General features: G+C 31.3%; 1 protein-coding gene across 2 annotated transcripts; it reads right to left on the reverse strand.

Annotated features, from left to right (window-relative positions):
* Positions 1-1,093: 1,093 nt before the first annotated feature.
* LOC148610341 (uncharacterized) lies at positions 1,094-27,491 on the reverse strand. Of its 2 annotated transcripts, XR_015914803.1 has the most exons (7): positions 27,388-27,491; positions 8,518-8,586; positions 7,243-7,587; positions 6,723-6,788; positions 5,852-5,899; positions 4,674-4,783; positions 1,096-3,960 (listed from the first exon to the last, which is right to left on the reverse strand). XR_015914803.1 is itself a non-coding variant. In XM_088542828.1 (6 exons), exons 2-6 carry the CDS (start codon positions 8,573-8,575, stop codon positions 3,929-3,931), a joined length of 549 nt encoding a protein of 182 aa, XP_088398954.1. In that variant the 5' UTR covers positions 8,576-8,586; positions 27,388-27,491; the 3' UTR covers positions 1,094-3,928. The 2 variants fall into 2 exon arrangements, 1 of the variants encoding a protein (XP_088398954.1); XM_088542828.1 differs by lacking the exon at positions 4,674-4,783 and having other exon boundaries at positions 1,094-3,960.
* Between the last annotated feature and the right edge of the window lie 132 nt (positions 27,492-27,623).

Raw genomic sequence — 27,623 nt, forward strand, 5'->3', positions numbered from 1 at the left:
AATATATATATTGATATTGATATGGACAAAACTGGAACAGAGTACACCAACAAAAAGAAGATGGAATATAATTGGCATGGATCGTATGTCTTAATGTAGTAGTAAAAAAGGCTATAAAAAAGTAAGTCAACCTTAAATGAGTAAGAAAATAATCAAAGCATGTGTGGTTTTCCTGCAACCCCTTTCTCCGTTAAGAAAAAAAGAAACAAAACAAAACAAACAGAAACAAAACAAGTTAAAAAATGAAATCAAAAATAAGGAAACCAAACACTCTTTTTTTCTAAGTAGATAGTTTGTTTATTTCCTTTTTTCTCATTTTTAATCAGAGCTATTATGTGTTTATCACTTAATCACATTCTTTCAATGACAATTCCATTATAGGTTTTCCGTAATATCGATTCATTAGACGTGTTTTAAAATTAAAAAAAAAAAAACGATGCTGCCGAAACTTAATATTTGTCATTCTAAACGATTAATATTTTGACATTACATAAACCTTGCATACATAACCGATTAATCAGTTTCCAGCTGTATATTACATGAAATACATTCAGCACAGTGTTTTGTATTCCGATCAAGGGGACATAACAAGTAGGTAGATGAGTTGAAAATATTCAATTGTAAAATGCATTTGTTTTCTTTTAATGATATCGGTGGTAGATCCAGGTGGTGCAATGGTGTAAAAATGAAAAAAAAATGGCAAATATGTCCAATCGTTTCCTTTTCTGAGAATCTCCGGCTGGCTTCCTTCCTTTTGTCCTTTTGAAAGTGCCTAAATTTACCCCGGATATGTTAGAACAACATTGATAAGTAATGGGTTGACATGTGTATTTTCTTGTCAAGGCATCTATTTAAAAAAAATGTTTCTATATAACACTAAGTGAAAATTAAAACACGATCTCTTTTATCAGACATTCATTTAAAATTGACAAAAAAATGTTATTTAACATATGTTGTAAATACTTTGCATGGAAAAGATACTTACTATCATTTAAATGTCATTGTATTAATATTTACAGAAAAAAATAAACAACTAAACATTATTTCAGTTATGGAATTCAGAAATTCCAATTATATCAAAATGAGTCTGATAACGGTGTCTAAAAAGGTGTGCCGTATTAAGTACACATGGAGAGCAACCTTAAAAAAAGAAGAAAAGAGTAACGTGCAGATTTCATACATGTGATTGTTACATTAGAATTCAAGTGGAATCTTCCTCTTTCAAATTTATTTTAAAACTAAAACATATTTATCCTGATAGTATAATATATTGCAACTGTTTTCAAACAGTAGATTATGGTTCAAATCCCTACCTTATATTATAAGAAATAATATTTTTACAAGTTGAATTCCACGTCTGCGTTAAATCATGAAACAAACAATTGAGATAATACGCAGCTACCATGTTGAAATTTGCTAGAACAGAGGAATCAAATGAACCAAGTTGCGAGCGAAAAGAATATATTGCAAACATAAAGTCTAGGCAGGCTTTATAACACGAACAAAGCAACACAAGTAAAAGGACAACCCGTCCTCAATAAAAATCCCAGAGAACAGACAAGGTGTACCGGACAAAAATGCGAGGAATCATCAAGGACAAAAAAGTGTTTGAAACTAGCACCTTCAATAAAAGAGCAACACAAAAGCACAATATAATTAACGGACAAAAGTCAATAAAAGAAACCAGAGGACAATGTCTAGGTCCAACATTTACCTTATTTGTGTTTAAAAGATTTTCAACATGTTGACTGTGAAATACAGGGTCCAGCGAAAGAAAAAAAAACACAAGTTTAGAATATGAGTAACTTCCATGGTAATACCAATTATAATTTTGAGGACTCACAACCTAAAAATTTCTCAGACCCAAGATATTCCAAAAACATTCAATAAAACCGGAAAATTGAAAGACTAATCACGGGAGAAAAAGTCATTTTATGACCCAAGGAATAAACAACAATCGGAGATTGATAGTTGGTTCTGCGAGGGCAGTAAAAATATCTCTGAAAGTATTTAAGCATTGACCCAACTCATGAGTTTAAATAAAATACATATGTAACAGTAATGGAAACATGAAACTCAAAGCACTATTTTCACGCCAGCATTTGACTTTCAACACAAAGTACGGGAGCTAACTTGGGTGGTTTTAAAAATACCAGATATAGGTTAAAATAACTTATTTCCGTTGAATATTTTGTTTAAGATTTTACACTACAATATGTTATGATATGACCTAATCGGGAAGAATACAGTTGTAAGAGTTCAAATGCAAAACCCATGATCCTGGCATTATATAAAGTATGATATTTAATGGAAAACCTCCGAAGTAAACATAAAAAAAATACTGTAATTGTACATACATTTGTTCTAAATTGTATAAAAGCGTACCAGTAATAGGTGTTCTTTATAGTTTAAAATCCCTTTAATCTAAAGTATAATTTAAATATATCAAACTGATGCGAATGTTCTGTATTGATTTGAAAGTTTAACAAGAAGAAAACAAAATAATAATTATCATCTGCATGAAGTTGAAGTAGTTTTAACTTTGTGTGCGAGTTCTAACTACGTCTATTGTTTTGACAATGCTGATATCCTTTTTTTTCATATTCTTAGTTTTTGCAGCTTCTCGGTAATATGTGCACAGACATTCTCAATTATTCCGTATTAATTATCGACGTAGCTTATTTCAAATATAACGAAAATGTTGGTTATCCACGCTATCCTGATACCCCCATTCAATCAATGGAATTTTATATTTATTTGGATAGAAATATAAAATAAATGTGCATCACTTAGTTTGTCGGTGTACTTGTTGTAGATCGTTCAAGTATTTCCTCTGTTTCTACATTTGACAAGCGGGGGTTTTATTGCTAATTACTTGACTGCATGTGGCAGTTAATTGATCATATAACAGTTGTTTGCTTGTACGTCTATCAATCCATTGAGATTGTCAGTCTAGCTAACACTCATACATGTAAATTCAGTTTTATTCTATTAAAATTGTTGCAAGAATCTACTTTGATTACACCTAAGACAAATGTAAAAAAGGTACAGTTTCATGTTACATTCGTGACATCAAATATAATACATGCAGACGTGAAAATAAAGCTTGGATAATCTGTCATACGTATGTTAGTATGCTAAAGTAGTCATTACATGCTATGTATCTATTAACGCAATGCAACATTTGTGATAACAGGTATTATTGATCATGACAGATGAAAATTAAGAACACAATGTTCACACATTGATCAAAAAGATAAAACGAAAACAAAATTAATGTACGCAGCCTAAATATTTGTAAGAGGATTTGACTCGGCGGATGACTATTATATTTGCATTAACACAAATATAGAAACTTGAAAAAGTCGAAGACAACACAGGAACTATTTTTAAATTTAATATGACAGTTTCATTGTATCTATGTAAAGCTGGAGACGTACAACCCCTAAATCCTCGTATACTTCACGAACAAGTTGCTTTACCTTTGTTGGAAATCTCTACCTGTGCCCCAAAACATGGTAGTTTGTTAATTGCTGCAAATCAAGTTTCCTTGTTAACGAACATTCAACAAGACATGTACTCATAAAAATGTATAATTTTCGAACATTCTAGTCCGTCTGCTTTTGTTATTACAACCTGATGAAATTAACCATCTACACCGTTTACATACGTTGCTCCGGAATGGTCGTTTATACTCACAAAAACATAGTCCTGCAAACATGCAATTGATGATGAATTGTTGAATATACCATCATTGATTCTGATATTTTTCTCCTCTACATCGTAGGAATAAATTGTGTTTTTACTGCAACAAACATAAAATCTCTACTGTCCCAAGATTTCTCAGAAACTTGCATCGAACACGCTTTCGTCACATGAATAAAGGTTGAATCTATTGCATATATATGCCATGGGTGTGGTATCCAATCTATGTCAATTCCCTTGGGATTATTGTCTTATCTGCATATACAAATTATATTCATATTTTAAATATAATTACACTATATGACTAGATTAAAACATGTACTATCTTTAAAAAAAGATACCCGACGCAGTAAAATTTTGTTTGCATTTACTTATAAGTTTCTGCATTTCATTCAAGAAAATAACAAATGGCACGCAAATACAATTTTCGATACATTTTTTTTCTTTATTTATTCATTTATTTATTTATTTATTTTATATTTCTTTAACTTGAACGCCAATAGGTTATCAGTATTTCGCCAATCAAGAAAAAAGAACTACGATCAGGCGACTTGAAGAATTTTCATAGAAGAGCATCTTTCAAAGTCAAAGGGTAAAAAGCGAAATTTTACCGACTGCGCCGGAAAAGTCTTGCTTCAAACCCGGCTTGCATAATTCATTTCTGATTCAATAATGTACAATGTAAGATTTGTTATTACAGTGTATGTATTAAGAACAAATAAATTCCCTTGATTAAGATCAAGTCAAGATAAATCTGTAGGTTTACAATAATTACGGCACAAGCATATCGTTAAAAAAAAAACAAAAACAAAATAAAAAAAAACAAAACAAAAACCTTAACCTTAAGATGAATGATCAATATTGTTTAACTTAATATTTCATTTTTTAAAAATATTTATCTATTTCAAACGTCTTCACGTACAAGGAGTATTTCAGAATGTGTAATAAAATTTAATGTGTTTCTATACCTGCTTTTTTTTTCTTTTCGTGTATATAATCAGGCAACATATGATGCATAGTTACAATATAGCAACCAATGATAAAATAACTACACACACATATAAAGTAGAACATCCACCTAAACATATAGAAACATATGAAATTATTTGTTTTAAATTGGTCTATTACTTGCTCAAACATTTTTTTCTAGGGAAATTCGAAAAATAAAAAAAGAGGAATATTTTGCATTTAAAATAACACAATAGCTAACGTTCAGTGATACTGATTCAACACATGAATTATAAACATTCATGAAAAAGTCTTCGTTGCAAGGTTTCGGGGTTTTTGACATTATCTTACTCGTGAAGAGACATTAGTACTTTATAACGAAGCTTGTCGCCAAGATTTCTCTATGTAATAATAAAGGAGGCGACTGCCAAAAATGTGACCGAACACTCAATAATTACATATACATAAATGTTGCAGTTGTGTAGAAAAGTTTCAAACAGAAGTCACTTGGCGGAATACCATTTTTAAACATTCTTCATTAGAACTATTTAACCAACTTTCTGGATAAGACGAGGAACATTTATATCAAATTTGGTTATGAGGCTAAGGCTTGTTGAAGTCGAGGACCACTAAGATCATTATTTATCTTCTGTCTATGTCACCTAAATGTGATCCATTTACTATGTTCCGATGCAAGAATCGTCGTCATATATGTTTGGTTCGTACAACGATTTTCTTTTGTTAGTATTGGTGTCTGAATACACGCATTTTTGTGAATATACATCTATCCAGTGATACGTACTGTACATGTCCCATAGATGCAGCTGTTTAAAATTGGTATGCACAATTGTACATATAGTTCTGCTTGTATTAGAAAACCCCTATTTATGAATCTTTTTTCTTAGAAAAAATACATTTGTTATGACACAAATGATTTCAAACTTTAAAATACTAACAAAAATCATAACTGAATAACGTTTTTCTTTACTTTATTTCGTTTTGTATTCAAAACATTATATTATTATTGTACTATATTTATAAAAATCCTTTAATCTCAATACTATTTTAAAAGCTTTCAATGACAACCAAAAAAAAACAAAACAAAAAACAAAACAAAAACAATCTATATGATAGACGATTTTGTCTTTGATAAATGCAAAATTAGTCCTTAGGAGTTAAAAATATGTTTAGGAATTACCATTTGATGCATCGTCTTCTTGTTCATCATCGTCGTTATCGATCTTAACTGAAATGTGTACAACTGAATTAGCTTTATTTAATAATGACATTGTACTTCCTACTTATCAAAAGTTATACACAATGAATATTAAAATGTCAAAATCTGTATTACATGCAATACCAACCCGAGACTCCTGTATCAACCAAAGGGCCACCGTTGAAACCGCATGTGATACATATTTTAAATATCATATAGTTTTACCATACTTCAAGTATGGTCTGTGAAGGACTGCGTTATAGATTATGCGATATATGTGTCTTGATATGTGATTTAGTGTATGCGATATACAGTAGACGATATAGAGTTTATTCAATTACTTATTATACCTATGCAAACAAAAACTATAGTTTAATCTAAATATATGATATCAGGTTTTAATTTGTTCCATGTATGTATATGCTATGGAATATGCATATGAAACTTTCTTCTTGTAGTGCGTTTTTTTTTTTTTTTTTTTTGCATTCTTTGTATTTTGTTTAATATTAATGAATTTTCATTATATACAAATATAGACACGAAATATGTTCAGATAAAGTAAAACACCAATCCCTATTTTTTTTAATATTTAATGAAAAAAATATTCAGTATATTCTAGGTAAAACTGATAAAAACATCAATATTAGCAGCTTTAACTTGTATGAATTAATCAAAACTACTCTTAAACTTTTGAATATATCTATGTTTTAATCCAATTTTTGTTTTCTTTTTTTTATTATTTGTCTTTATATAGAATCTACTAATAATTATAGTATAACCTTCCAACATATTTGTCAATCAGTGCGGGTCAATATGCTATTTTATTATCACACCATTGTACTACAAAACTTACCATTTTTTATAGTAGTTTTAATTGTAGATATTACACCATCAGAGTTAGGCGGGTTGAAGGTGAAATCTAAGTAAAAGGTAAGTCGAATTGCAATTAAATGCGTATACCAATAATACTATACTGTTTTTAGTTTATCTGTGTACTTGGTCCTAATACTGTTTGACGCACGGCATAATGAAAGAAAAATTATTTGCATTGCATTTAGAAAAAAACTGTATTGATGCCACTAATGGTTGATCGAAGGTCCTCGAAAAATATTCTGTATTTCATTTAACAAAATGTGTATGACTAAATATGTTCAATAACCCCCATAATACTGAGGCTGAATTCCATATATTTCTATGGTAAAATTGTATATACACCGGTAATTTTATTTCATGAAAAAAGATGCCACGGAACAATATAAAAGAGTAGAAAATATTACACCTACTTCGATTATACAAATCCGACCAAACTTCAAAGACCACTATGGCGTTTATATAATGCAAATAATAAAGAAAGGGTTAGTTTTAAAACAAACCTGTGCCGTTGAACACAATTTCTGCCTTTTCCTGTAACAAATCGCTTTTAATAAACATGTGACAAGAAAAACGCACTATTTTCTTTGAAGATGGCACGGGAAATGTCCAAATGAAGGTTTTTCCGTCTGAGGAACATGCACACACATCTGTACAATCCTTCTCTGAGTGTTTAAAGTCACATTTATCTTTGTTTGCAATGTATATAGAACTTGCAGTTGATTTACCATTTACTAGAAATTCAGCATAAGTAACGTTAGGTGTTATTGCTGACGAGCATGTAAACAAAAGAACTATTCTTCCATCTTTTAGTTTATACTTTCTACCAGTGAAATTGATCGAATCCCCTATAATAAAAATTGCAGTAACCATGACAAATCATACATTGACAGTACACTCTGGACTTGTTTTTTTATGTAAATGATTTTGGTTTTCGTAAATTTGTTGTTTGCGAAATGCAAATATATTACCACGTCTTACCAAAAGAGATATTGTACAACGGATGAACAATTTTGGAATATGACATCATTATTTTGTAGGACTTTTAAAACAAACAAGAAATATATATTTGAAGACAATCTAAATATGAAGTTTGGTAGATGTGGTAAACATAAACACTACAAACCAAATTGAATATCTATACTAGCCGATTTATTGTGCATTTTATTCCATGAAGGAAGCTGATCGTGATCCTTGGCCATATGTACCCTCTGGGAAACTAATTTTATCAGAAATCTAACTGTAGCTTTTTATCGTCAATAAGCAACGCGACTGGGGTCTATTAGGAATCAATTCTATGTTTCGCTCTCTTGAGGTCGTTACAAATAAACAATGGATTATCCTGTTCTTAAGGGAGATTTATGAAATACCTCATAAATACTAATTAATTTCCAACAACTTTGTCCAACGAGAAAAACAATAGAGGAATAATTTCTTAACCTTTTAAACACCAGTCTTAATCTGATTTGCTTCCGTTTTGTTTGTTTTTTACTGTTTTTGCTTTGGTTTGTTTGGTTTTTCTTTTGTTTTTTTTTGTGGTTTTTGTTTTTGTTTTGTTTTTGTTTTTGTTTTGGTTTGTTTATGTTTGTATGTTCTCTCTCTCTCTCTCTCTCTCTCTCTCTCTCTCGTTTGATTTTGCCTTAACGTTTATTATTAACTGTTAAAAAATATTTTATTTCAGTGTTCTTAATGTGATTTGGTCTATATGTATTGTCCTTTTGTTGCGTCCAGGTACAGTTTGACCATGATTGTTTTTCTCTTTTCAAACTTTGTCTTACCTGACAATCCTAAAACCGATACATAACATAGAAATTGTAGTACAGTATTTTTCTTCATTTGTCTGGAACCTGAAATACATATGTCATTTTGAATTATTTTCTATGTTTGACGAAAAAATGCAAATTGTTCATTAGACATGTTTTACAAAGAAAAAAACATTGAGCACATTGTCTGCAGCTGCTTAGGAATATTTATATATGGACATCCAGTGGTACTTTTTTTCTACTGAAATTTACCGTCAATCTGACAATAAAGTTTTCCCCACGAATGCCCTTTCTTTTTGAAAAAGACCATTATTTTATCTCTGCATTACCGGTTTTCCTCAGAATGTTAAAACAGATTTTTTTAATGTTCATTTCAGTGCATTGCAGTCAAATTTTAATTCAATTTCCCAAAATTATATTGAAAATGTTCTTTTTTTTCCTTTAAAGAATCACTGGTTGAATTATGTACGAGGAATTTGGGAGATAACTCATTTCAACTACATAATTCGTGTATATTCTTTCCAAATCAATCAATGTAGATGGGAAGCTTTTAGTAACACACACTTGTGGATATTTTCATTAGGTATTAATCCAATAAAAATACAAGTATTGTTAAAGCTAAATTTGGACATAGCATTTACTTTAAAAAGGGGAATATATAAGATGACACTTCTGTTATTTGAAGAAGAAAAAATCAAAGCCGATTGTATTAATGCTGACAAACACGTAGGAAAACTAAGACTATGCTTATAAATTACATCAACGAAATCCCACACTACAAAGTTGACACCAATAGTTTTTTAAACAATAACATAGATGGTCATAAAAGTAATCGACTTAACACGTAATGTTACATAAAATACGTTATTTTACAGACAATTCTAGAACGTTACTTAGTAAGTATATAAATTATAGCTGTTAAAAATATTCAATGACAATCACAAATTCGTGATATTTCCAAATCAACAAAACTGTCAAATGCTGCAGCCACCCTTTAACATTAACTTATACCACGGTAATAAACGGTATATAAGAACAGATCAATACTGATACTTTATTAGTCAAATTATCGAATGTGCTAAATGGCATGCATCTATTTAAACGCTCCATGGTAAACGTTTAAACATTTTTGTGTCAGACAAGATATGGAATAACTAAAAGTCAACTGACTCTATCTGGTTAGAATTATTATAGTCGATATATAATAGTTTAGAAACGCAACATCAAATTAAAACATGTAAATATTTTTTCAAGTTAAAACAGCTACTTTTGGTCGTTCATGCATGTATGAACGGCACTGAGCTCCCAAACTCAATGAACTGCCAAAGGCCGTTCAGGTAATTGTTGGGAGTTGAAAGATCCGTTCTTACATGCATGAACGACCAAAAATAGCTGTTTAATCCTTATAATTATATCCCGACATTTTTGAATTATTATTCGTTGAGATGTGTTGAATTGGTAAATGTAATTATAGAATCTAGTTGTGGAATAATTAAATTTTGGGGTGAATTTACTTATAGTTATATTTTTTGGCATTGATAAGTTTCTTTCCTCTCTCTCTCTCTCTCTCTCTCTCTCTCTCTCTCTCTCTCTCTCTCTCTGTAAACAAATTGTACTGATAAAAACAACGTGGATTCTTACAGCTATATTATGCCGTTTAGGTCGTTGCCACACTCTTTCGAACTACACGGCCGTTGGCTGGCGTTCATGCATGTATGAACGATCTGGTGGGGTTATTTAAGTCTTTACTCTAATTACTGTGTTATTTTTAAAAAAAAGAGTTATCTCCCTTAAATTAGCACGTCCATGTACACTACTTGAAACTTTCCTTTTAGAAATAAATAAAATAATTATAGTAAATTATATTAAAAAATGTTTGGATGTGAATATTACGTAAGTAAACAGCAGTAGTCGGAATGTCTTGTAAAGCTGTATAAATTGTTTTGTATTTACATAGCATCAGTTTAAAACAAACATCACGAATTCGTCGGCGTATCATCAAATATACAGGCAGATATAGGTGTTGGAGTAGAAAAAATGTAGGTTGATAGGGCGCAGTGTTTCATGTATTGCCTGAACTTTTGTATTTCAAGGCATCTAGAATTCTTAAGTACACTCGAATTTCAAGTCAATTTTACACTGTGTAAGGTTTATTTGCAATTTACATAATTGTATTGACTGATTTTTCTTTTATTTATTTTTATAGTAATCTATATTTTACTCCTTGACCTGTGTAATACGTTACACAAATGTTTTTGGGCAAGTATTTCCCTGCATGTGTCGGCAATCACGTTAGTAACTTACCAAGACCATGACTCCTTGGTGTCTATAGGTTGTTAATAACAGTCGATTATGTATTATTTATTGAATAACTTTGATTTATTTTGATTTTATTGAACCATGAAATTATTTTTTGACTCTTCAACTTGAATAATCCGCAAAGCGGATTATGTGAAATGTGAATAGTCAAAAATTAATTTTATGGTTCAATAAAATCAAAATAAATCAAAGCCATTCATTGTAAATAAATTTCTGTTAAAATTAGACTCAGAATAAAATCAAGGAACTTTTGTCTTCTATATTTAATAACAATAACAACGAAAACATGTTGGAGTGTGAATACACATCAGCGTGAAAAGAATGAATGAACTGTTATGGCCGCCGCTACGTCATCGGAATGTAATGTGACGAGATTTTTTTTTTCTCAAAACAACGGATTACTGTTCATTATTGAAATGAGTAGTGCAGTTATGGAAAGCTGAGTTTGAAATAAACCCAGTCGAGTCACCAATATTGTAAAATATATTCAGTCCTTTCAAAATGTGAATTTGAACTACACCTGTAACAATCTTGTCGGTATAATATTTAAGAATGTCTTGTTTCTTTTTCTAACTTGTAAATATATACATGTCCACATACTATGTTTCAATGAGAGTGTATTATATACCTATTCCCAGAGGTGTTACTTATCATTCAAACCCCGTTTGGTACGGCAAGAAGAGCTACTAGATACAGCGTGCCGTACCAACTAAAATTATTGGCCAGGTGTAAATCGTTCCTCCTGCTGCTGCGTTTTGCCTATACCTACAAACATTTGAAGCTACTTCAACCTCTAATCGTTTGTATACCTACATGTACGTATATCTCAAATGCATGTAGATGTATCGGCGTTTTTCGAAACTTTGCTTCATAATATTTTAAGTAGAGCAGTTCTGTGATTTTTTTCACTAGTGTTGCAGTCTACATGTACATTTCTCATGTATGCATACAAACATTTATAATCAGTAACGCTCCAGTATTTTGCATACATTTACATATGCAATGGGATAATTTTACCGGTTTCATGAAAAGTTTCAGACAAAAACTAGTAGATATATGAATGCCATTGTAACGGACATGATTCCGTAAAACTCGTGTAACCACATATAAATTCGTATATTAGTATTTTACCATGCGGTCCAGGGGAGGGGATACCTTCCTGTATATTAATATTGATTATTAATAATTTCAAGCCTGAAGTATACCGTCTGAGCTTTGTTTTACTTTATTATATGCCACGTTCAATTGAAGGATATCAATGTTTTTTATAGCAGTGTACCATAAAAAGCATTGAGAATATGCGCTTCAATAATGGAACTGCATTGACTGCATATCGACCTAAGCATTTACAATATATGTTACATATAGTAAATATGAACACAAGAAATGCATATATACATTAACGTAGTATAACTCGAAAGTTATTTTTTGTTTGGGATTTTGATGAAAATGGAACTTATCCTGTATTTTATGGTACTAAAAACAATGAATACCTTCAAATCAATACTCCATTCGTTTTCAAGTTATCATCGGGAAACATGTACCGGTAGAAAAGGTGGATGGTAAACAGTGAAAAGCAATTCACATTACACGAAAAATACGATGGAACACGACATTATGGTGTCACATAACTTGCCACAACGTGTGGCGGATATAGAAAAAAAAACAAAATTAAAATAATAATAATAATAATAAAGCACTTGATATATGAACACACAAAATTCGGGAATGGTCCTTGTTATGGCTTTATTGATGGTACATGTATAAACAGCATACAATCCGATTACATAAATGTGACTATATTTTTACAAATGTACATGTATACACTCAGACAATTTCGTACAGATGTAGCGTACGGTGTTGTTGTCATTTTTCGGTAACGTCGAATTCGGCAAAATATGACGTCTTTTTTTTTGTATTGCGACATACATCGTTCTATGATTGTTACATGTAAAAAGAAGTGTTCTTATTTATTTTTACATAAAATAACACACACATGTTTTATTATTTAATTATTAGATTCGATATTAATTGTTCGTACGTTTTGGTCAATTGGAATGATCAGATTACATCCTGATATGGTAAATAGTACCGTCAACCATTTAAAAATGATTTGAATGAAAATTTATCCTATGAGAAAAATGTTAGGATTTATGAAAACAAATTTCGCGATGCGCTAAAAACAGTAAAACACCTTCACTAAAAAGAGAAAGCCAACAAACCTAGAAGCAAACAAGTCAGTAGCACCCTTCTCCTCGGAAATCATATTGGGAAAGCGGATACAGTGAATCTTTCCCATTTGGTTTTATTTCTTTTATGTAGATATATGTTGATATTTCCGAATACAAGAACTCGTTTCGGAAATTTATAATGCATGTTGCTAAACATTTCGAGAAAACAAAACCTTGGCAAATCTCCCTCTTTGAGAAAAATTGAGAGCAAAGTCTCCCGTTTTTATTATACGACGAAAAAAGTAGCGGTCGTATAAAGTTATGGCGCTGTCGTCGTCTGCGTTGTCGTCGACGTGGTCTAGAAACACTTCGTTTCCGTGCGATAACTTTACTTGTGGTTGACGAATTGTTCTGTAATATTGATATGATTTTACCACAAACTAAGAAGATTCCTATTGAACTTTGTTGCCCCTATCGTTTTAAAAAAGTGAGCCAAAAAGGGTAAATGTAGGTATTTTATTAAAACCCATATAAATTAGTTTCTTTTTCGATCTGCACCATGACAACTGATTTATTCAACGGGTCATAGTTTTCCTGTCCTCGTTTGTCTATCCCGGACTTGACTTTTTATGAGCAACTCGGCGGGTGTTTCTAGAAAAGCAGTGGACGCTTACCCTACCGGTACACCTGGTCCATGCTCCCAGTTTTTAATGGAGTCAGAGTTGCTCATTAGCTTTTGTTACTTTGTATGTATAATTTTAGTCACTTTAAGTTCTTTGTTGTGTATGTCTGTTTTCCATGTCTGGTCTTTGTCCCTGGATTACATTCTTTTGATTACCGCTATTATCTTGGTTCCCTTGATTTTTTAATATTCAATTTTTAATGTGTTCTTTATTTAATTCGGCTAAACAAATGTACAGCAGATTTTATGTTTTTTGGACCGTTTTCAAGTTATAGGGGATCAAATTTGGGCATTTTTTTTTTTTGGTCCGATTTCGAAATTTTTTATTTGATTGGATTCTTCATAGGATACCTCATTATTGATCATGCCTGCATTTTTCAATCAGATTTGGGATATCTCTTACGGTTTTCGAGTTATAAGGGGCCGAAAAGGTCACACCAGAATATATCTTTTTGGTCTGATTTGAAAAAAAAATCCAATATTTGTATAGCTTATTATATCTTATAGTTAAGTAATTGTCACCAGGTAATTAGACGATCATGAAATACGTTGAGTTTACAATATTTCAGTAGCGAATGTGCGCAACGGGGGGGGGGGGGCATCCTTTTTCCTGTTCACTTTTCAACATTTCTTTCATTATTTTATCAGATTCGCTAAAATCGTATTTTTATTTATTCATTACGTCCACAGTCGTAATAATTCAATCTAGTATCGTAACTTTTCAATACTTTTTATTGTTTTTAAAATTGACGTTAAAAGAGTTTTTTACGTCGCAAAACAGAACGTTACTTTGGAAACGTCAAAAATGCGCTTTGTGACATTTTTGTTAGACACGGTTTTTTTCATAAATATATATAACCCATTTGTAAAGCCAAGAAAAAAATGAAATGATAAAACCATAGAGGAGGATGAATACTTATTGAAGTATATGAAGAAATCGACTAAACACCATTTGCCTTTTTGAACAATTCGTTCGAATTCTGCATGGTGTACTACTATTAGGCAATAAAACTCAGTATTTTTAGAACAAAAAACATGATATTCTGAATATTTATACAGTCCTTTAAGCGTGAATATAGTTTGGTAAAAATTCTATTTGTTGTTATATTTTACAACCGTTAGGAAGAAAGTATCTAATGGCCAACGTCGAAAAAAATAAGATTTGTGGCATAATTGAAATACGGACAAAAAGGCTTTTAACAGAAAGACTCGTTGAACATTATATATATATATATTCCTTTGGGTAATGTAATAAATTGTCAATATAGTTAACAAAAGTGCCGATTAAAAAAATTGTTCGCATAAAAAAAACAATGTCCTATATCATGTCTTCTAATCGGTTTCTTTCCATTTTTACAATTTCCACAACGAAGGGGAAATGTTTGTGATATTGTAATACGCTTTAATGTTATCATTGCGTCATGAAAAATATGACATCGTCTGCAGCAAAAACTGCTCTTTCAAAAAAAAAGTTTATTTTATCAAAATACGCCTAGAAACAACTTATATATATTGGTGAAATGGAAAGCAAGCATTTCTTAATGTTACCCGTCTACATATGAAAACAGACGTTTTTGTGATCGAATAGTGGTTTGCATCCACAATAAACCGCATCTTTCAAGATTTATGATTGTAACCCTAAGCAACAATCAGTTTCGACCATTTTAATATCTATATTGCCTTTGATAATTCCACATTCTAATAGCAATATTTCAGTTTTCGTAACCAGCCCCGGTTCAATCGAATGTGACACCAACAACGTACGCAACGTCACAGTATTCATGCAGTACATATGCATTTGAAATCCTGTATAGGGTTGAACTGGCAATACCTAATAAGCGCGGTCTAGATTAATATTGATGTGGGGTGGGTGATTTATTTGTTCCCCTAATTTAAAATAAATATCTTTAAACGATGACTACTAGACTTTGTCGCATCAGCTATTACATAATAACTCTCTGCGGGACAAATTCGCCATTCCGGAAACGGCAAATTTGACATGCTTAAAGGAAAGTGTAGAAGGATATTTTTTTGCTGATCATGTGGTACTTTAGTAGCCTAAGCATACATGACATGCAAAGAGATGAAAACACTATCAAGAAAAAAAGTTATTGAGGATTTAAATCAGTTTTCCCATGGGAAATATGGATTTCCCATGAGAAAACACCATATTTCCTCTGGGAAATGTAAAGTTCCCATGGGAACTTGTTTTCCAATGGGAGGATTCAATTTTCCCATAGAAACTTTTGTTCCGTTGGGTAGAGTGGACTCTTCCCATGGGAAATCTGATAAGGTATATTAATCATTGTACAAATCCATTTTTTTCTATAATTTCATAATTACAAACAACATTTGATTTCTTCAGATAAATTTGTTTTAACCAAGGGAGATATTTTTGCTGCATTCAGCAAAGGGGAGATAATTTTGATGAAATATTACACATCTTTTTTTTAAATATCACAACTTGATAGTATCTTCAATTCTTATACTGTTTTAAAAAGAAATCCAATAAACCTCATCACGAGTCTTGAAAAATTAACAATTACAAGAACATTTTGGAAGAAATTGAAACAAACAATTCGTATTTAATGTGTATTATTTCTTAGAACAGTTATATTACTGTCTATGTAATATCTACAACGAATACTTTGAATAGAATGATATCAAAAGGTATAACAATCACCACACATGAGAGCATTTTCTTTCTCAGTGATAAGTCACAATTGCATTCCATTGGTGCGTCTTCAAACAGGTCTCTTCTTGTATTAAAGAATGAACAATTTTCCCAATGAAATAAATTTGTCCTGTTAGTACCAGTACAATCACAACATAGTTTTAGAAATATCTGTGATTAGGTAGAGTAACTATCCACTGATGAATCTCACACAAGGTCTTGAACTAAAGCATGTCACTTGGCATCTGGTCTGCACAATTCTTTTGCATAAGTAGTCCAAAAAAGAAAAAAACAATCAAATCTTTGAATAAATAATCTTGTATATGACCGGTATCTTCATCTTCATGTAACTAAGGCTTGCTTTTGGTAACCCTGACAAAAATTACCTTAGAATATGTACAATGAGGTATATCATGCATTTTTTTTCAAAACTGTTCAGAAGTGTGTATGTACTTTTACCATAGTAACAGTTGAATATTGTTCGATGATTTGTCAAGCTTCAAAAACAAGACATTTTTATGAATAAACAACCCAAAAAAGTGCATAACTGGTATATCTATGTTGTTTTAGTGAATTTCAATTTAACCCTTTTTCTGGTCTAATCAGAGTATCAGTTATATTAATTGAGATATGACTTCTAAATATTAAAGTTTACATTTTTCATTCTTGAATCACAGTGGTAATTTCCATTAAAAATCTTTATAAACTGAATGTGAAAAATGAATACTTGGAACAATCAATGACAACTTGACAAGTTATCCCATTTCTACTGGTATGTATCTTCCTGGCATTTGGAATACAGCTATATATTTTTTTTGAATTTTATGATATTTAAGATTAAATTTATTATGTAGTATTAATATAGACAGTATACATTGTACATGACTTAGTATTTTAATTAAAAGATGGCATATAAATACTGCTGTGCTTTGTTATCTTTATAAATATTCAATTATTTATGGACATTTAGTCTCACTTACATTTGTACAAAAGTTTGCTATTCTTTATAGTATAAGTTCAAGCAATTTATTCCAATAATCCAAGAATGTTATTGACCTGCATGCCACTTCGCATCCTGTATCTCTGTGTTGTCAAATCTAAACCTATCCATTTGTTTGAACCTTAATGGAAAATATGACACTACATGTAGTTACAGTCTTCCTTAAATTACATGCATGTACATTGATATAATTCATCATGATAATTATTTTGATTTGAAATACTGATCATCTTTCCATAGTAAATGAATTTTAGAGATCGAAAAAAAATTCCCTTAACCTTAAAAATATCGAATGTTCTAATAAAATGTAAACTGGAAATTAGAACAGGTATATCATCTAAATACCTGAAATTCTAAATCAATCAATTAGATAATGTAAATGCACACCATTATAAATTCAAGGTGGATATATTTAAATATATATACAATTGTTAAGCATCAATAACATTGAAAAAATAGTAATATATATATATATATATATAAAAGTTCTGGTTTTTACCTAAATAACTTTTTTTTTCAAGAACTGGTATTAAGTCTAACTCTTAGCACATGTTTCACTGGATATAATTAACAAAAACTCAAAACAGGTCCCAATGATCCTTACAATTGTCTTCCTTGTAAAAATTGTTTATGCTTCTCGTTAACATAAAAATGATATAGTGAAAACGTGAAAAAACATTCATAGCTATATTTTTCAATTATTTCCATGTGCAAGTTTAGAAATATGGTAATAATGTTAATTAACCAGTTACAATGTACGTAAAAATCGACATACATTTTTGTACCTAAATGTTCCGGGTCTCTACCCTCCCTAGACAAATGGAGCATGGTAAATAGAAAAGGCCACAATCACAAAAAACCTGTGAATCTTTGAGACCCTGTTTAGAGAAGAGAAATATTTTTACAGGTATTGGTAAATATTCTCATAGACATAAGAAAAACAAGATCATTAAAAATTGTTATACCAGCTAAAATATGACTCACATATTTACAGCACATAATATACTTGGATTTTTATTTAAAATACCTCAAGCTGTGAGCAATCTCTGTGAACGTCAATGGCACTTGCAGTGTGTGGGAGAAAATCTTACAAAAGGATTTTACATGCTTCTGTTTGGTAACATATTTAAACATGTAAAACTCTGTATTAGTTTATCTCCCAACTCAAGCATAAGATTGCAAGCAAGTTTCATCAAATCCATTGAACAGGTAAGGAGGTTATGCACTTAGAAAGTATACAGATATTCAGGAAAATGTTAACAAAATGATTGCAACATGGCAATATCCTAGATAAATAAAAATAAAATAATAATAATTCTAAATACTAGTACCACAGTTTCAAATTTATATTTCACATAAAATGTGACAAAAAGCTCTATTTTTCTGTCAATTTAACTTACAAATTAAACATTGAATAGAATCAAAGTAATATAGAACATCTGTTTCTACCTAGGACGGAGTGGTGGATAGACAAACTGACAAACACGGTGATTACAATATAATACCACCCATTTGTTGATAGTAAAACTACATCCACAAACTTAAAATTTCATATGCATCGGGTTAACTTTCACCTTCTGGTATGCTAGGTGTGGTAATTACTTGCAATTACATAGGTAAACCATTACAGGTAAATCTTCCTGTATAACGGATCTGACAGGTTATGCATTTATCTAGGCCATAAAGGTATATCAGCTACCAAATGTCTAGAAAGTGATAATTACAAGAAGAACATGTATAGAAGAGCAAGGATGGAAAAATATAATTTACTAGATAGGTTTTTGTAACTGCTCTATGTACAACAGAGCTAAAAATCAGGTATCTGAAAGTCTAAAAAGTCTTATCAATTCATACATATGGGAAAGACAATATCCGGAAACTTTGTAACATTGTATAATGATTTACCTTTATGTAAAGAGAAGTCCCTAAAGATGTAGATCATATGATTTGATGGTGGTGAAGCACATTTACGTAGTCGAACATATTTAATATAAGATAGATCACGACTGAAAAAGCAGGCCATCAAAAATTGTTGAAACACTTTACTTAAGGGGTGTTTTCAATTGCTAGTTAGATTATGGGTTATGCAAGACTTCGGGTTGGTTTGATCTAAACAAACCATGAAGCGGTTTATGTTGCAGTGTAAACCGACCCATAGACAAAGCTGATTATATCCCTTAATTAAACCGACAATTGAAAACGGATCTTTGATCTTAATTCAAAAACACCAGAAAGCAACAACAAATATTTATAGTGTTTATTTGCCAAAAATCCATTTTTTTAAACGGGGGTCTATAAGTGCTGTCAACTGTCAATGGATTGCAACATTTGTAATTTACATGCATGCTTTAAGTATATAGAAATACCTCATTGAAGTAGTTTCTTTGTTAAGGCGGCTTGCTAAAATACCAAGTTAGATTATATGAAATGGACAATTCATAATACTGAATTATTGAATTTCACAAAACATTATAATATTCATTGATAAAAGTGAATTTTAACCTTATATAAATTTACTTCCTTGAGAAATCATATCTGGCTAACAGAGATTTAAAATTATGAATAAAAATAATATTTATCTTATATTCACCCATTAAACTGTCACCAGAAATGCAAAAAGCCCATGCAGTACACAATTTTAAAGAAAGCTACCTAGATGATGTTTGCTAAATTATATCGCATGAGAAATGAGCAGAAATGTCAACAAAATATGATATATCAAGTAAAAACTAGAATGCGAGCTTTAATTCAATGTGGATCCTGAAAAATTCGAAAGATCGTTTGGAGACAATGTTCAAGACTATTATCTGAATATAATAGCATTAAAACCAATGTTTTTTTTTTAACACTGTATACTTCTATTCCCCATACTCAGTTAAAATCTCGACTTAAAAACATTACACATCGTTGTTTTTCCAAAAAAGATGGTACATCTAGATACAAATATATAGTTCTTGCTAGAGATTCCTCATACTTTGTAAGAAATAATTCCAAATCATCTTCCAAATATACATAGGAAGATGTTTACAAAATGCTGGAATTTTTTATCGACAACATATTTATCCATGGTGGTGGACGTGTTCTTCAACAAACGGTCGCATTCCAATGGGAACAAATTGTGCTCCTTTATTTGCTGACCTATTCCTTCACTCGTATGAGACTGAATTTGTGGCTGATCTGATCAAAAAGAAAGACAATCGTTTGGCTAGATCCATCAATCTCATTTTCCGCTTTATAGATGACGTATTATCTTTAAACAATCCTAATTTCGGGGATTTGATACATCGCATCTACTGCCAAAGGACTTGAGATGAAGGATACTACAGACACTGTGAATTCAGCCTCATATCTTGACCTACACTTAGAAATCGATGGTAAAGAAAAACTATTGACCAAACTTCACGAAAAAAGTGATGACTTTTCATTCCGAATCGTCAACTTTTCTTTCATCTGTGGCAGCATGCCTTCGGCGTGTTGAGTTTTCATATCACAATTCATACGTTGTGCAAGAGCTTGCCGAAACTACGCAGACTTTTTGTATTGCGCTGGAACTCTGACAAATAGACTTCTGGAACAGGGTTATGTTGCTACAAGATTAAAGTAATCACTACAGAAGTTTTATGGTCGTCGTCGTGAACTCGTGGATCGTTATGGTGTATCCATCTGCACCATGAAAACAGATTTATTCAACGAGTCATAGTTTTTTCTTTCCTCGTTTGTCTATCCCGGACTTGACTTTTTATGAGCAACTCCGCGGGCGTTTCTAGAAAAGCAGAAGACGCTTACCCTACGGTGCACTTGGTCCATGCTCCCAGTTTTTAGTGGAGTCTTAGTTGCTCATTTGCTTTTGTTACTTTATATTTATGATTTTAGTTACTTTATGTTCTTTGTTATGTATATCTGTTTTCCATGTCTGGTCTTTGTCCCTGGATTACATTCTTTTGATTACCGCTATAACCACGGTTCCCGTGATTACTCTTACATTCACGAACCATGAACTTCACGTCCAATGGAACTAAATTATTATTTTTTTTTTAAATTCTATTATTGAATGTTGGACATTTCGGCCAGTGGACTGTTCGGCATAGGAAATTAACCCTTGGACGTTCTGACCAGGAAATTTTTAAAAGGTGGATGTTTCAGCCAAAGTATATTTATTTCTCTCGTTTGATGATTTAGAGTACACTTTTTTTTTTGTGTTAATATGCACTGTAATTATTGAAACCATTTATTATTCATTATCTAGTAATTTTCCACGAAGGACTTGAAATAGATCATTTCTTTTTAAACTTAAAAAATATATTTATATATATATATATAATATATAATATATTTTCAACCAAGTTTTGACACTAAGAGTGTTACGAATCCTTTATCTACCCGTCATTTTGTTTCAAATTTCTAATGTAATTTTGCTCTACAGTAAAATTGTGTGCAGTTTTAAAGTAAGTTCTACATTTGCTTTATTTGAAATCTAAATTAAAAACCAAAAACTGAATAAATGTTATCTGCAAAGAATAGCAAATAGTAATAAAGTTATATATTTTTCAAGCGAAACGGCCGTTTTCCGAAGAGATGTAAAATCCTATGCCATGCTGAAAAATCCCATAGACTTTAAGGTCCACTGTCCGAAATGTCTGTCCACCCAATTATCTCCATCTGGAGTTCACTAACAGTAATAACAATCACATTTACATGTGATGCCTACTCTTCGTAAAATATTTACCAAAATCCCTTGAGCAGTTTACACCAAATAAGATCTAAATCGTATTTGGTATTTGAACATTTAGATCGACTTTGAAGCGAGAAAATGCATTGCCATTGGCTATCTTAATCAGTAATGAGAGTGTTTTTTTTTTTTTTTTTTTTTTTTTTTTTTGTTTTGACCACCAAATTCATTCATTTTTGTCTAGATTAACATGGTTGCAAGGTTACATAAAACATTTACGCAAAAAAGCTTTTCTCTATTGTCAATATCCTTACAAAAAAATGCCGTTTCCCTCTTAGTTATTATGCAAGAACTGAGAGAGCATTGAGAGGTATCAGTATTGTATTGCATAACCCTGAGGGTGTGTACGTCAAAAAATGGATGCTATAAAAATATAGTGTATTTTCGTTTTGCCTCTCTACAAACTAATGTTTTGTCAAAAGATATAAACAATGACTTATACAATAGACCAACCATCACACCGTAAGATGAACGACTTTTTAAAAGAAAATCTAACATTATAACATAAAAATGTTCGACTGAAAAGGTTGGTTTGATGAGTGCAAAACGAAAGTGAAAGTAGGGAAAATGGCTATTTATATTTCAAGACTACTTTTCTGTCCGATCTTCGTGGACTCACCCTATTTTCTTTGCGGGAAATTATTTTTCACATGTCCTTAGAAATGCTACATAAGTGAAAATTCTATTGAATCAATTTACATATTCTTTAAAATATCCTAAAATATGCACTTCACTATAGAAGTCTATGGGAAAATTAATACGATACTCGGGAACGGGATGTAAGAAAGGGGAATGGGGCAACGTGTAAAGTTAAATTATTCTTTATGAATAGCGATGGCCCTTTCGCCACTCGTGAGTATCGCCCATTTGACAATAGTTTTCAAAGGGGCTGTACATACCATGATTTTACGTTGCTAGTTTTGGTCAGTATCGGGTCTCCTGCGGACGTTCCTTTTTTGTTTGTTGTTTTCGTTTTTTTTTTTTTTTTTTTTTTTTGTTATTTGTTTTTTGTCTTTTTTTAGTTCTTGAACTATTTTAACATCTTATAAAATAAAACAGGGACTTTAATGTATCATAAACCTGTAATTAGTTTTATTGATGTATACGATTCATTTATAAATTCTAATCAACGGACGTGTCATTCGATTGTGTACTGTAATACAATACCTCCGATTGGAACCCCGATCTATAAAAATCATGCTAAAATTTAATATTTTTTAACAGAACTTTTCCCGTTAAATTAATATAATCATTTGTTTCGACCATCTGTTTATATGCATTCAACACAAAAAAAAACAATATTGAATAAAATTCAATAAAATTACATAATTTTGTGGATAATTCCCCAAAATATAATTATGTAAGACCTTTTGTCCAAATTTCACTTAAACCAATACCGTGACTTTCTGTCCTACCTCCTTAAGCCAAACATCCTAATACCTTGGTATATGTCAGTTTCAATTTTTATGGGTGCCGCACCACATGTGCCGGATAATTCACTCGTTCGTCACATTCTCTGATTTTCTACAAGGCGCCTGCTGAAATCTGCACAAAAGTTACATTAAATTTTAGATATTATAAAAGTATAATAAAAATGAAAGCTATTTTGTATGAATGCTAATAAAATCCCAATGATATAGCTGCCAACTTGGTCCATAGGCCTGTAATTAATTTAATCCAGACACTTCAGTGGCACAACAAAAAAAAAAAGGTTCTGGGTTGAAAACTCCTGTTGTGATTTTTTTTATTTCGTGCTAAATGGTCAAATAATAACCAGAACCTCATCCTTTTCAAAATTTCTCGATCCGCCTTGCAATTTATGTGCATTGCACGGTTGGTCCAACTAAAGGATTTATGAAAATTTGTCTATCCGTTTCACTCCCATGCAACCGTTATCCCCATTCAATTAGGTCTCAGTATCGTATTAATTTTCCCATAGACTTCTATAGTGAAGTACATATTTTAGAATTAAAAAACAAATATGTAAATTGATTCAATAAAACTTTCACTTATGTAACATTTCTACGGACGTGTGAAAAAATAATTTCCCGCGAAGAAAATAGGGTGTGTCCACGAAGATCGAACAGAAAAGTAGTCTTGAACTATAGATAGCCATTTTCCCTATTTCACGTTCGTTTTGCACTCATCAATCCAACCTCGGAACATTTTTATGTTGTGTTAGATTTTCTTTTAAAAAAGTTCTTCATCTTACAGTGTGATGTTTGCTCTATTTTATAAGTCATTGTTTATATCTTTTGACAAAACATTAGTTTGTAGAGAGGTAAAAAGAAAATGCACTATATTTTAAAAGCATCCATGTTTTGACGTACACCTGATCAGGGATATTCAATACAATACTGGTACCAATAATGGTGAACATAATTATCAAGTGCGTTAGCTAATAGTGGTCTAAAGTAGCTTTCGGTCATCTATTGCCATGAACTGTCATGAAACTATTTTGTAAAAGCTTGATCACAGCCTATTCTTTTTGTATTGGACAAAGTTATGTTACCAGCCATTTCATTGCATGGTTGAACTTTTCTTCCTTTATGGGTATTACTGGAAAGTGGGAGATTTAGAAATTGTGAATAGGAGGTGGGGAAGACTGACCTAAGAAGGGTAGGGCATTAATCAGGTGGCGGGGTAGAAGGCATGAATCAAATTTGAAAATGGGGAGGGGGAGATTTTCAAAAAAAACCTTTCCCAAATTGTAGGGGGTTTTCCTCCACCCCCATCTAGATTTGCTATTGCTCTAGTTATTTTGATATTTATTATATTAAAGCCAAAACTTTACAAGCATAAGGGGGCTGTATGGCATAGGATGGCACACATGTCATCTACCTTTGGATCTGCCTTTGCTGGTGTATCCCTGATTATTTCTAACCTCAAAAGAAAACATGCCCAAGGACAGGTGTGTGGTCAAGCATCAGATTAACTTTCAAGTTTGGAAAAAAACAATCCAAAATTTAATAAAAATCCAACTTTAACTCAACTCAAACTTGTATTTTTTGCCCTTCTCTCTGGAAAATGTCAATTATGTCTCTTAAATAATTTATTTCAATAAAAAAAATATGCATGAAAAGATGTGTAATATTTCATCAAAATTATTTCCCCTTTACTGAATGCAGCAAAATTACCTCCCTTGGTTAAAACAAATTTATCTGTAGAAATCAAATGTTTGTAACTATGAAATTATAGAAAAAATGAATTTTTAGAATGATTAACATAGCTTATCAGGTTTTCCATGGGAAGAGTCCACTTTTCCCATGGGAAAAAAGTTCCTATGGAAAAATTGAATCCTTCCGTAAGAAATATGTGGTTTCCCTCATGGAAACTCTAGATTTTTTACATGGGAAATCTGACTTAAATCCTCAATAACTTTTTTCTTGATAGTTTTTTTTCTTCTCTTTGCATGTCATGTATGCTTAGGCTACTTAAATACTACATGATCAGAAAAAAAATATCTTTTCTTTAAGCATGTCAAATTTGCCGTTTCCGGAAGGGGAAATTTGTCCTGCAGAGAGTTTTTTGGTAATGTATAGGTACTGCTAATGTTAATTTAACTGTTTTACCTTCTTTATAATTGAGAATTTAATCTGTTTAAAGCAAATTGTACAAAATGGGCATTTGGTAGCAAAGAATCATTTTAAAAAAAGACAAGCTGCTACTACTATATGTTTTTATGGACTTGTACACATTTTTGGGTCTGTAATGAGCACCCATTACAGGGAAGCTGCTGTGTTGATTATCTGGCTCATTCTCATACAAATGTACACCATGAAAGTATGTGAACATTTTCAAACTGCAGCAAGTTAACCAAAGAGTGAAACAAATCTGGAATGGACTCCTTTTAATGTTTGATGGCCATGATTTTGCAATGTTTTAAATAAATAAGGTCATTTACATATGACAGGTTTATTAGGTATACATTTACAACACTTAGAAAAAAGGTAGAAAAAATATTAATTATAAAACATAATGATTAATAATTGTGTGATTGCTTTTTTTTATATTTTTAGTGGTTTATATGTACCATGGTATTTTGTTCTTCTAACACTTTTAAATTTAGTTTATAGTAGGTGAAACATATGAATGTTTAGAATATTAAACAAAGCCGATGTAATTAAACGCGATGAATAAATTTATTTGATATTTGAAAGTTTAACAAACATCTCATTGCGATAGGACTTGATTGGTGAATTGGCAAGCGCGGCTTAATTCTTTTATCGTTGCATGGTGTCGGCTAGCGACATCCGTAATCTAGATCTGCAAACATGTTTCTCAGATTGCAAACTTGTATTTGATGAATTAGATAAAGAATTTTATCGCTATATTTCAGTCAGATATTTAGAATGCAAGTTAACTATAAACATAATTCGGAGGTGGTTCAGCAAATAGTGGCGTCTGCAAGTTTTTTTCTACAGTTACCCGGTAAATTGACTATATGTATTCAAACTCATTTGTATAAGAATTTACTTTTAAGTCGGAGGGATATTGAATACACTAAATTTGGATAAAAATTCAACACAATTCTGGCTATAATATTTTTTTAAGTAAATGTAAATAATATTTAGAATCAAAACGACACCAATTATTTTGATTGTTCTATTTTAAATACATTCAGAATCAAAATGAACTATTAAATACATTTATAAAAAAAGATCTAAAAACAACATATAATTAAAGAATATTGTCAAAGGGGGACAAGTCATGTCCACAGTTTTATGACTTAACAAATTAGACGCGATATTATAACATCTTAACACAAAAATGTACATTCAATCTCAAATGATCCAACAAAGTCTGAACTAGTATGAACGGAAAACAAAACAGTTGGTCTTGTTTTTTTTAACAAAGCTGAACACGTCTTGCACGTGTCGAACTGAAACAATCTTGTAGTCTTAAATGGTCTTAACATTTCCATCTGAAATCGATCTTACTCTCTCAGATAGTCTTGACATTTTTATGTTAAGATTAGTTAGCGTTAAGATCAAAATGGTCGTTTAAGACTTAAAACTTAAAAAAAATGTACGGTTTCTAGAAGATTGTTTTAATTCTTTAGGATCCACATATAGTTAATACCAGTACAGGAGTAACAAATGTAGTGGTAAGATTTGATACCTCGGCGTTGCTGCGAACCATTTTATCAATTTTGGCCGAATAACACAGACCTATGACATACCTGCAAATGAGTATGAAAGCTAGTCTACGTTCACTACAAAAACATACTCGCACATGTCTGGGGGTGACTGGAACAAATGTAGTAATAATATGCATTTATATATGTAAAACTGTAATAAGAAAACTTACTGAAAGAATACCACTCCTTGTTAACCTACAACCTGTTTCAACTGGTACAATTATATTCAATTACGAATGCACAAAATAAATGTGCACCAGGAAGTAGTTTGTTCTGGACAAGTTACTGTTGTCAAGGGCGTAAATGAAATATTTTAACGTTGCAGGTAATAACGTATGTAAAGCAAAAAGAAAAAAAAAACAATAAGTTTCTTGCCTCGCAAAATTTATCAAATCTTTAAATTTTG

The sequence above is a fragment of the Perna viridis genome, chromosome 8 (assembly GCF_037379345.1).
Source record: "Perna viridis isolate PV_CMFRI_1.1 ecotype Kerala chromosome 8, ASM3737934v1, whole genome shotgun sequence".
In the NCBI taxonomy this organism is placed as follows: Eukaryota; Metazoa; Mollusca; class Bivalvia; order Mytilida; family Mytilidae; genus Perna; species Perna viridis.